Raw genomic sequence first — 12,736 nt, 5'->3', positions numbered from 1 at the left:
AGTTTGAGGTGATATTCCTCAAACGCTCTCCTGTACGCCGCTCGCTCATAATGACTGCCTCGTATTAAGATAACGCTCCTTAATTCGAGCGGGCCGCCACGATACGATATACTCGAATAACCCGCGGGAGAGAGAAAGAGCGAGAGAAACCCTCGGCGAGGAATCCTGTCAGCGGGGAAGTTGAGGTGTAAGAGGAGGAAGTACAAACAGCCTTGACGGAGCGAGATTCTGACTTATAAGGCTGAGCAAAGTAGGAGCTTTGTGTACAGAGAGCCTCGCCGCCAATATTTCCCCAGTGGCGGCGAGCGGGCCAGAGGCGTGGAGGTCAGCAGATAGAGTCCAAAGCCCACTGACAGCTGCAGGTTTGACTTTGACGCACCATCAGTCGTTCAGCATCCCCCCCCCCCCCCCCCCCCCCCCCCCGCCCACCCGCCGGCGTGTTTGCTCAACCCGAACGCATGCTAGCCCCTCATTATGTTACCCATGCAAACTTTGTCTCTTTGCAGCTGTTTAATGGCGGCGCGTCTGTTTTTGTTTGTTTCCTCACCATACGATTATTCCACCTTTATGGCTGGTCGGGGGGTTGGAATAATCCCCGGCATCTGTTCGGGAGAGAGAGCCAGAGGTAGAGATACTCTTCTTTTGTGATTTTTTAATACGCGGCTTCGCTTTCACGGTCTGCCGCTGCGAATCCGGCTCTTTTTTTTTTTTTTTTTTATGTCGGTTTTCGAGGCGAGGGGGATTGAGGAGGTCGGCGGCGGAGCCGGCGGGATTCATCCCATCACTCCCGTTTCTCGCGGAGCGTACGCCGACCCTTCCGTCGTCGTCCTCGCGCGTCTCGCGGCTTCTCCGATTTTATTTTTCCCTTCCCTTCATTTCGCTCGGCGCCCTCCTCGCAGCCCCGTCGCCAAATTTTAAGACCTCATCCGGTGACGCCTCCGGTGCTTGTGGCATCGGAGCGGCAGCTTAATCAACGCGGCGTTATCCCCGAGCCCGCACCTGGAGGCCGGGGTACCCGCCATGCCAACCCCCCCCCCCCCGTCTGCCGGGACGCCCGCCAGCTCGGGAACCCCTCGCACGGCGGCGCCCCGAAGCATCCCCATGGGCTACCTCCCGTGTCCTGTGTCTCCGTGTCACATCGCACTAGCGGCTCAGCGCTTGATAAGCCGGCGGTTGCCTCTCGGCGGCGGTGCATACCGTAGTGTTTGCATGCAGGAACGCCAGGAGAAAGAAATGTAAGGAAGTCTCCAGAAGGGGAGGGAAAAAGGTAGCGGGGTTGCGTTTTTTTTTTTTTTTGTTGTTTTTTTGGCAGAGCTGTCACTTTATTAGGTAAACATTCGGAGGAGGGAGTTGAATTGAATTGTTCGTAGCATCGAGTCAATAAGGCGCCGGGAACATTCCTGGGAGACTTTGGTCCATATCGACATAATAACATCACACAGTAGCTGCGCGGTGGCGAGGGGGTGCCTTTGTGATGCAAATCTGCGATTCCCGGCGCGTTCCGGAGGATCTCAAACGCATCGGGATTCGGTGACCGCGGGCCGTTTGACCGCCGAGCCGAGATGCGGCACGTCCAAATGGAATTTTTGATGTGTTTTTTTTTTTTTTTTTTTTGCCTTCGAAACCGGCCGCACCTTGTCAGTTGGCTCCGTGACGCTCCGCCGGTTCCGACGAGTAACCCGACGTGCGGCGAGACCGTTTTTTTTTTCCCACACAAGAAAACATCCCATACCTGTCATCATTCACTTTAAGCTAAAAGCGCGCGGCACGTCGCCCCGGTTTTCCGCCGCCGCCCATCTGCTCCAGACGGTTTGACACCGTGCGCTAAAAGACGTTCTCGCCGGTTGTGACGAGGCTTTCCTTCCTTCCAGATGGCTTGGTTGGCGGTTCTTAGATCCTCTTAACCGTGTCGTGTTTTTCGCAGGAAGTGAATTCTCCATTTTCTGTGTTTAGCGCCTTGTTTTTGAAATGTCCTTCCCGGACGCTATCTCGCAGCGGGTATGCTGGTGTGCGCGTGGCGTCGCAAGATCTTCATATCTCCACAGGGTACGTTTCAGGAGCGCGCAAGGTCTTGACACGTCGTATTTCTTTACGTCGGATAAATGCCATTTTTCCCCTGAAGAGGAAGTTTTCGCGGGCGGCTCCGGTTGTTGAAAACAACGCGGCGCCGAATAGCGAACCGTACGCGTCCCAGCGGTGGCGAGCAGCTCGCGGCAAGAAGATCCCTGGTTGGATTCCTTAGCGGGTCCCTTCCGGACGCCGATTTGCGACGGTTCTGCAGTGAATCCCGCCTCCGGCCCCTACAGATGATCGATGCACGACTGCACTTCAATCACTGCCCTTTCCTGTACATGCAAAGCGCTGAGGGAATTTAATTTCCTCGCTCATATCCAAATAGTATTCAAACGCAGAAAGGAAAAGGATTCGTACGTATGGAAAACAATCAAAATATGCGTGAATATATCAAATACATGAATAATTTGAGCCCACGCTATTTTAGTTTGTATGTAAATACATATACAAATATGTAAAGTCTTAGACTGCCGTTCTATCCGTTGTCAGTGAATGGATGCTAATAAGGTGCCGCCGCGCAGAATTTCTGGGGGGGGGGGGGGGGGTTATTCTCCGTGCAGGTCCGGGCGCCGTCCTCGTCCGGGATGGCGATGGCCCCGGGGCAGAAGCTCCTCCTCGGCTCCTGCGAGTTGGCCCGGCGCGCGAGGAGCTGCCTTTGCGCCCACAGCGGCTTTACATAAATTCTGCATTGTGTGATCTATACTTAATAGACGTCAGCAGCTGCTGTCGATGTGCCGGCAGACGCGCGGAGCCGTGTCAGACAGGAAGGAGAAGAAATACCTCCGCAGAGCGTCAGCCCGGCCGCCGCAACTTTTTCCTCGCTCGGTTCTTGAAGGACCCCGAAGGAACGATGATAACGGAGCTTCAAAAACCGCATTAGTCTCCTGAAAATGGCCGCCGCGTGACGCAAGGCGGCGTGACGGCTCGCTTTAATTTGGGATTTCTCTGAACTTATTCGCATCCCCAGCGTATATCCTGGCAGCCGGAGTAGGACGCGGTATCAGTCAGGTGGAGGGCAACCACCTTTGGGCTGCATGCTAATGCTAGCAGTCGTAATAGATTACCCTCCGTGCCAAAGGAACACAGAGGAGGAAGAAGACGATGTGGCGTCCGCAGAACCAGAACTCGCCGCCTCTTTATCATCCTCCGCCGCCTCTTGACGCGTCACCTAGCAACCACGAAAAGCGCGCGTCAGGCGACGTTTGGCGACGTCTGAAAACGAACGCAACGTAATCAATGATGGCGACGCGTTCGTCTTCTTCCTCTCAGAGCTCGGAACCGATCTGTCAAAATCCGGTTCGGAGGAGGACTTCCTCTCACTCCTTTCCCCTCGTTTTTTTTCCTATTTTAATGCTTTCGTACTCGGGAGGCCTCGCCATGGCGCGTCCTTCGAAAAGTGGGAACGCGGGGTCTGACGCCCTCTGTCCTTGCGACTCCCCGGAGCAGAATCTGAAAAACGCTCTCGCCGAGGAGCCGATTGCCGCTGTCGCCGATAATCGTCAGGTTGTCTGCCCGCATCCAAAGTGCTTTTATTTCTGCCCATTAGCTTGGTGAGAAAATGGCCGGTTGTGGTCGGCCGCGCTCCCCTTTCCAGCCGCGGCCGAAGCACGAGGAAAATATCTCCAGCCGCGCGCTTTTCTCTTAAACTTAAGTGTCCATCACATCTCTTTGTAAACAGCCGTGAGGATCGGCATGTCAATACGGCGAGGCCGGACGTCATTATTCAGAGGTTAAAGAGCGGATTGATCCGGCGAGGAGCGTCAAGGGCAGATCAAAGGGGTTCGGGGAGGATCCCGCCCCAAAACGTTAGAAGCCGAGATGCCAATCTCCCCGCCGGCACCTTCACGTCCTCCGAGGAGAACTTGATCAAAGGTTCGGTAACAAAGATGGTCTCGGCGGATGATCCGACCCCGGCCGCGTTCCCCTTCTGTCTTTCACTTTACTTTCTCGCCGTTTACCTGCCCGAGCCTCCTTCCCCTCCGGGCGCCGCCTCCGTGTCCGCTTTCCCCGTGTTTACGCTGCCGCTCGGCCCGTCTGAATACCAATGAGGCCGTCTCACCGCTGTATTACAAACAGCAGAGAGCGGTGATTAAAGATGACATATCTAAGCCTCACCGCCTTCCTCTCCTCTCTCCTCTGTCTCTCGCAGGAGATCGCGGCTTACTTGATAACGTTCGAAAAGCACGAAGAATGGCTAACGACGTCCCCTAAAACAAGGTAAGGCAAACCCACCGCCCGCTAGCGTCGCAGGGACGCCGCCGTCGGCGCCTTTCGGGATGTTTCAATATCGCGGGTCGCCGTCGGCCGATCGCGAGAGAACTTCCAGATAAAGGAAAAGAATATTAATATCGAAGAATAATTGCCTTTTAGCCAGCCAATTAGCATGGCGTGCTCGGGTTCGGCGTCGGCGTGGAATGGTATGCTAATGCGTCGCTATCTGTCCGCGACGCACCTGCCCACGTGCCGAGCCGAATGCAAAGAGCACTGATATTTGAAAGGGAAAAAAACAGGTGCTGACATTTCAGGTAATTTCTTTTTTTTTTTTTTTTTTTAATCTATGCAGATACGTAAAAGAAGGGATATAAAAAAAAAAAAAAAAAAAAAAAAAAAACACACACACACTCCCCTCGGCTGTATTTCACAAAAAAAAAAAAAAAAAAAAAAAAATGTCGTTTTGTGATAGTGTTCTTCCACGTTGGTGCGTTCCAGGTTTTGGTTAATAACTCGCCCTTGGATGGTTTTTGTCTCAAATGTCACCACCACATCTTCTGACCCCCCCCCTCTCCAATTATTAGGGTTCTGCAGCAGAAGCAGCCCGTTCACAACAAGACTCACGTCCACCCTTTTAAATAACCCCAAATATGTTAAACCTCCTTATCTCCGGGTGTTGGGGGGGCGGAGGCTCCTCAGCCAGGTGGAAATGGACACAGAACCCCTTCCTCGCCCCCCCGGAGCCCTCGGAGGGACATTGATAATAGTTCTGCATAAAGACACTGCCAATTAGAATACATTCCCCGGTATAATTATAGAGCACGGGCCAAAGAGCACTAAGCTCACCTATTTTTTTTTTTCTTCTTTTTATCTGGACCCCCCTCCCCCCTTTCCACCCCCTCCCGTCCCTGCCCCTTCAAGCATACTCGCTCTAATTCACCGAAAATGAGAGAAATGTAATCCTCAAGTCCTGCCGCCACCGTCTCACCTTAATTACTCCTTATAATATACAGTATGTGTGAGGTTACTTGCTACTTACTTGGAAGCAATGGGTGTTTAACCATGCCCCCCCACCCACCCACCCAGATCCTGGACCAACTCAACGTCCCGCCGGATGCTCCTCGGGACGCTCCCTTTCCGTTTACACCTGAGTAAAAATTTTGCAAACGATCGACAAACCAAATGAAATGGTTCAAACTAAAATTCAGATACGAGATGTAAATAGGAGATCTCCTTTGCTCAACAAAGATACCCAGCATCGCCACTTTCACTCCTACCGTCGTACCGTTGTACCCAAGCGAATGAATATCATTGGCTGCGTAGATCCGTACTCGGCGTGCAATTGGCTGATTGAGCGTGCTGTTCCGTTCCTCATTGTTGATTGGTTCATGGAGAGAAGCCGCCGATTTTGTCAAGCATACATGTCCTGGTCCACTTTACGTGGATACTGTCCAATCTGTGCTATTCAGTTTGTGAAAGTATCTTGAATTATTTTGCGATTCTACGACGCCTCCTGAACGCCTAGCATCTACACAAAAGTCTGGACCAGACCCCAAGCCGAGCAGGAAGATTACCGGAAGACTATCGCTGAAAAGATAAACCTGCTCGATAGATTAAAGGAAGGCGGACTTTCTGCTGATATCGGCCGCCATTACAGCGTGAACCAATCTACAGCTGGTCACGTGAAGAAAGTCGAAGCTTACATTAGAAGGCGACCTTCAGCTTCAGTACGGGTGATGACGAGACAAAATAAATGAATAGTAATGTTTATTGTTCGTTACAATTATCCAAAATGGTTTAGTGTACAGTGGAGGTACACTAAACAACACTAGAGGTACGTAAAGGCCATCCCCCCTTCGCCTTTCTGCCCAATGTCACGCCTGGTGACGCCGCATTCCGATACGACGGGAAGACCGAAGTATTTTCGCAGCGCTTGAATATTTTGCGTGGAGCGGAGGAGGCCGGGGACGTGCGACTAAACAACCCCGAAACAGGAGTACAGCGACTTGCTAGGTCACACTTCGGCTTTCACAGCCTCGCGACTTCGCTTTTTTGTAATTTGGTTCTCGCAATTTATCGTTCTTTCGTTTTTTGCAGTATTTGAATATTATTTTTTGTGATGAAAAAAAAAAGCCATCTTTTAGCCTAAGAAGAAAGAAAAAAAACAGTAAAAAATCTAGTAAAATTAATAAAAAAATTCAATTTAAAAAATAAATAATGTACGAGACCTCCTTAACGGATGAGGACCTCAGCGAGATGAGGAGGTCTACCGGCGAGGAAGAGAAGGGACAAAGAAATGGAAAATACTCGAACCTCTTGTGGCGCCGCAAAAGCCGTGCGATATATGTCGCGAGATCGGGACGACGATACGCTTCGGTCGGTCCACTTTTGTATCTGGATGGACGGGGCCGTGGCGAGGGAGGTTCTTGGAGGGTTAATACGGTATATTTGTAAATACCATCACGTCTCTACTTTGGGTAAAATCCTGTTTTTGCGGGGGGTCTCGGCGAAATGAGGAACCACCGCGTTCCCCTCTGCGCCGTGGACGGCCTCACGTTGTCCAGACACGCAAATGAGAGGGTGAGCGGTTGCATGCACGAAATATTTTACGTCTCACTACGACTTTCGAATGAGAGGGTGAACTTGTGAGGGAATGAATGAAAAGACTAGTCTGCACATTTGGAGCTGAGACGTTCAGGTAGCGGAGGTTCAGAGCTGCGGCAGCCGAGCCCGTTCGCGCACCAGCGACGCTGGGTGTCGCTTCACATTCACCGAGACGTTAATAATAATAATGAGAAAAATAAAACACATATATATATAAAAAAGACAAATGTGACATTTAAATTCAGCCGACTGCTCCAATGTCTCGGCATTAAAACCGAAGATAATGTGTCACTCCCGAGCGGCCCCGCCGGAACGCCGTCGCGCCGGCCGACGGCGGGGAAACACGGCCGCCGCAGGACGAAAACGCTTCTTGGACGGCGGCGAGGGGGGAGGGTTGCGGGGGGCGTTTGTGTTTTCCCGGATGCCAGCGAAAGGGCAGAGCGGCGTGATGGATGTCAGGGCCGGGAAAGGTTGTCAGGAGTGAAAGGGTGCGGCGTATATGTGTGATTGATGGCGGCTGATTGATGGGCGGCCGCTGTATGAAGGGCTTTCTTCTCAAGGTAACGGGGTGAAAGGTCACGCGCGGGACACCTGTGGTTAAGTGCTCCCTTATCATTTGTCATCCCGCGCGCGGCGGCGGTGGGATTCGCGCGCGCGGCGACTGGTTTCGCGCGCGCGGCAGTGGGATTCGCGCGCGCGCCAGCGGCGTGCCCATGTTTGGGTTAATCCCTGCGGGGAATAGGCTAAGTAGGCTAATTCTCCCCCCCACCGGCGCCTGACGGCGGGGTCGGCGGGGCGCGATGGGAGGGGAGATAAGCAGCGGGGTCGTTCGCCGAGAGGCCACGCCGCCCACGCCCGTCTGCCGGTGAGCGCGCGCGCGCGCGTCGACGCCGGCTGTTTGACCGCGTGGTCGCGTGACGCCGGCGGGGGAAATCTCCCCTGAATAGAGACGCCAGGATGGAAGAGGAAGATGAGATGAAACCACGCAATTATACGTTTTCCTTGTTTCAAACCGCGCCGATTCCCGCGGCCCGTGCCCGTCTTTTGTTTTGGTCTGTTTCCGTTTGTTTATCAGTGCGGGATCCGAGGCGTGCCAGGGGAGAGCGGTGGCACGCTGAGTGATTGATGTGCCTCGCGCTAGTAATACACATTCCCTTTCAGATAGGAAGTGCAACAGTGCTTAAAATCAATACTAGTGTTCTCCCACTGACTGCTTGAACAGCACTACAGCTAATTCAGGCTGCACCTGTCAGGGCCGGGGAAATCTTTCCCTGCTCTGCCCTTACACTTTAATTTACACCCACAGCCTCGCCGGCTTCCATTTCCATTAAAGGGAGAGCCTGGCATTATGGCTTTAATGAAGGCCGCGGCCAGGCGGTGATTTAAGATGGCCGCCCCCCCCCCCACCCCCACCCCCACACACACACACACACTCCAACACACACACACACACACCTTTCACTTCATAGGAGGGAACACACTTAAAGGGACAATTAGGATTTTTCTTTCTTTTTATTCATCTCACCAGATAGCCAGACTTCTACTAAGCTTTCTCCATTTTAAATGTATGTGTGTGTGTGTGTGTGTGTGTGTGTGAGTGTGTGTGTGTGTGTGTGTGTAGAAGACACCTCAAGCAAGACAGCAGCAGCGTCATGTGATTGAATGTGATTTGAACTCATCATGAGCTTTTGCGGCCCGTCTCCAGGGCCGTACAGCCGCGATTCCCCGTTTCCACGGCCACGGTTTAGCTCAAGTCACACACACACACACACAAACACACACACACACACACACGGCGGGACTCTGAGATGGTGTTTTTACAAAATCTAAAAAATAACAAATGAAACTGCAAGCGAACGGCCGAGAAACTGCAGATCAGCTCAGGAGCAACATGCATGTCACTGTTGGTGGCGAAATCATCAGGAATTCTAACTTAGTACAGGAGGAACACACACACACACACACACACACATACACACACACACACACACATTTTACTGTCTATGACTAATAAGCCATTCACATGTTAAATTGCATTTGATTGCATGCAAAAAAAACCACACCAAAATACATCAAACCCAAATCTGTGGTGTAATTGTTTGTGTGAAAGAACTTAGCATGCTAGCATGCTAGCATGTAGCATGTAGCATATAGTCTCGTCTCCAAAACGGATGTGGAATTCAGGGACTTTCTCTGCTGTTGGAATGTAGAATGAATTCCATGACAAAATATCTGCATCTGAATTGAATCAAACCTTTATTTTTTTAGGTTTTTTTTGTGTTTATATGTCGTTTTAAAGCTTTCAAACCGATTAGCTGACAGGGTGAAAAAGCCAGGCTGGCTCAAAGGTTATTAGAGATTTCTTTAATACTTTGGGAAAGGAACAATACTTACCTGTACGAGCAAATCACTAACAGGATTTGATAAGTGCGGTATGCTGGTGCAGCAGTTAGCGGTTAGCAGTTAGCACCTCTGCCTCTCAGCAAGAAGGTCCCAGAAAGGTCCCTCTCCGGGTGGAGCTTCTCTCCATGTCTGCATGTGGTTCCTCTTGGTTCCTCCGGGTTCCTCCCGTGGTCCAAACACCTGCAGGAGGTTCAGTGGAGCCCCTGCACCGTCCAGACGGGAGAGGAGAGCGTGAACGGTTGCGTTTTGCTTTATGAGGCGTGGATGAGGGAGTTGCATATCTTTGTATGACGTGAAAGATCAGGTAAATGGTTGAATGTCTCAATGTGACATTTGAATAATTCTATTTGTGGCCCCGTGATTGGTCGGCCTCTCGCCCAATCACAGCCGGGATAGGCTCCAGCCCCAGCAGTGCAGATAACGCATGAACGCATGAATCTTTTCAGTCCTTCTCCCTCATTATGACATTTATCCAAACCCTAAATTTTGTATCCGGGTTCCAACTACTCATCACTTTACACACGTGCCCACATCACTCACACACACACACACACATTGTTTATATTGAAACCATCAAACAATAAGGGCCGGTCCTGGGAGGATCCCTCTATGACACCGAACTTGGGCGCCCCCGCATCCCAGCGCAATAGCCCTTTCTCCTCCCACATCTGCGGCAACAGTGGCGGCGGCGGCGCTCTAAAATGAAACCCGGTCCCTTCAGACAGCTTCCAAAGACAATGCTTTTATTAAAACCTACAGCGGTGGCGCCGCCCCGGAGGCACGGGCACGCCGGCTAGGATTGAGAGGCCGCCTGAAATCTGCTAATGACTGTTTGTTTGCCGTTGTGTTCGGAGCCCGGGAGTTTTTGTTGTTTTGTTTTTTTTTTTGTCGTTGTTTCTTTCTGCCGGCGTTCACAATGGACGTTGTGTCGACACCGCACACGTAAGAATGGCGTGTCTTCATAATTACCGTGCTCAGAGGCCGGATGTGCACGAGCCCCCTCCTCTGGGAAAAGGTGATTTCTGGGTTAATCTGCCACGGCGAATAAGACCTCCCCGGGCTTTTGTGTAAACTCTGTCACTGGGTCTAGCACATGGTGTGAGCAAGTGCCGGGCATTCTGTGTGTGTGTGTGTGTGTGTGTGTGTGTCACATCCTGATGTGGAGGATGTGCGTCGGATGGTGTTTGGTTCTAATGCTTTGCGGCGGCGCTTGGAAAGGATGGATGGGAGCGGAGCAGGGAAAGGGGCAGAGGACATTAATTACAAAATAAATCAAATGCAATTGTTTTTGATTTATTTAAATACTTTCTGATATTTTCGTACGCTCCCGCTGTATCCTATAATTTAATATTTTATATATTATTTATTTATATGATCTTCTGTTTTATAATATTTCCACTTTCTGCTGCCTAACATCTATTATTTTCTATTCTACTTATAACACGTCACCTGATTTACATGCTAAACAAATTATAAATAAATACAATAAAAAGATTGGAAATTATATATAAATGCCCTTACCGAGAAATAAAAGAAACCTGTAAATAACTGGATAAATAATTACAAACCTAAGTAGATATAATTTACTCTTCCCCCACCAGACAGCGAGGGCACGGCTTATTTAATATTATTAATTCATAATATTAATCGAGCATTACTTTACATTCCCATCCATGTGAGCTTTTCCATTTTAAGAATTAATACCAGGTTTTATTGTCGTTGTATTGAAGCTGACTTTTGGCGCCCGCAAGAGGCAGCGACTGCCTCAGCATTCACCTTTCTATGTATAGACATAACATATAACTATGTGTTTATATATATGTATATGTATATGTATATATACTGCTCAAAAAAATAAAGGGAACACTTGAACAACACAATGTAACTCCAAGTCAATCACACTTGTGTGAAATCATAGTGTCCACTCAGGAAGCAACACAGATTCATTTTGACTTGTTTTAAGGACATTACATCAAAGTTGGATCAGCCTGGAGTTTGTTTTTACATTTTAATTTGGAGTGTGATTCCTAATCCAGACCTCCATGGGTTGATACAATTGATTTCCATGGATCATTTTTGTGTCATTTTGTTGTCAGCACATTCAACTGTGTAAAGAGCAAAGTATTTCATAAGAATATTTCATTCATTTAGATCTAGGATGTGTTTTTTAAGTGTTCCCTTTATTTTTTTGAGCAGTGTATATGTATATGTATATGTATATTTATATGTATATGTATAAAACATCGCACAGAATGCAAAGTATGACTTTGCAAACGGAGGCCGTGAAGCCACGCGCTGCGTTAGCCGAGTGTCCAGGACGCCGCTCCGCCTGCCGGAATTACAAAACGTTGCTTCGACGACACTCCGGCGAAGCGTCGCTCGGGATCTTGGCGTCCCCCTCGGCGACAAGGACGGCCGTGCACACCTGGGGCTTTGCGGGTCGGTGCTGAGCCCGAGCCGAGGGGGGGGGGGGGGGGGGGGGGGGGGGGACTACCAGCTAAGAGTGCAAGAGGGAGACAAAGTGAAAAATGACGGCGGAGGTGAGGGTGAATATGATGAAGTGAGAGCAGTTTAGAAAATGGAAACATGTCGATAAGAGAATCCAATGGATGGGATGGAGAAAGAAGGAGTTGTGATGGATGGAGCGAGGAGGAGGAGGAGGAGGAGGTGGAGGAGATGGAATGGAGGGAGATTCAGCTGATGGAGGACAACGGAGAGAAAACAACAGAAAGAAAAGACGGTAGCGATAGAGAGGAGGAGGGGGGTGAAGGACGGGCGGTGGTTTCGGGGGTCCTGGAGGGAGGATGCAAACGGTCAATAGAATCCGGGGGGGTCGGGGGGGGGTCGGGAGGGGGCGCGCACTCCTCGCCAACTTAATAGCGCTTCCTGTTTGTCCGTCCTCTAAAGCGATGCCAGAGCCGAGCCCGGGGAAGCCGCGGGCGAGCCCGGCCGCTGGATGAATGTTAGATCTCATCCTCGCCGCTGTATATTACTCTCTCCAAGCTCGCCCACCGGAGACTGTTCAATACAACATAGAGCATAATCTAGCTTTATAGCCTTCACACACACACACACACACACACACACTCACCGGGCCTGAATAGCCTGAAACAGCAGGGCTGAAGGAATTAACTCCCTTTATTACGATCACCTGTCCGAACTTCAGGTGCACACAAACGGACGTCATGATGGGAGTGCGAACAGTGGCTGGCGTGGGAGGGAGGGAAGGATGGAGGGATGGAGGGATGGAGGGATGGAGGGATGAATAAATAGGGGGGTCGATGTCAAGCAGGTGTTCAAGGAGAAAGTGTCAGCCAAGCGGGCTGAGATGTGGAGAAGTGCTGCCTCTGCAGCCTGATAATAAAGACTTAATTCAATTAGCGCTTCTGCACCGCCGAGCGGCGGCGAGGAGCGGCGAGCGGGCGGCGAGCGGGCCGGCCGGCCG

The 12,736-nt window shown here is 50.7% G+C and overlaps 1 protein-coding gene across 1 annotated transcript in view; it reads left to right on the top strand.

Moving 5' to 3' along the window:
* camta1a (calmodulin binding transcription activator 1a) overlaps window positions 1–12,736 on the top strand; it is a 323,754-nt gene that overhangs the window by 159,222 nt on the left and 151,796 nt on the right. The window contains exon 4 of the mRNA XM_086160089.1: window positions 4,223–4,290. Within this exon, the coding sequence (XP_086016215.1) occupies window positions 4,223–4,290 (68 nt within the window). The remainder of the gene's footprint in view (window positions 1–4,222; window positions 4,291–12,736) is intronic.

The sequence above is a fragment of the Fistularia commersonii genome, chromosome 14, assembly GCF_037954325.1.
Source record: "Fistularia commersonii isolate RoL2024-O1a breed Wild chromosome 14, RoL_Fcom_v1.0, whole genome shotgun sequence".
In the NCBI taxonomy this organism is placed as follows: Eukaryota; Metazoa; Chordata; class Actinopteri; order Syngnathiformes; family Fistulariidae; genus Fistularia; species Fistularia commersonii.
This window is presented reverse-complemented; position numbering and strand designations above follow the sequence as displayed.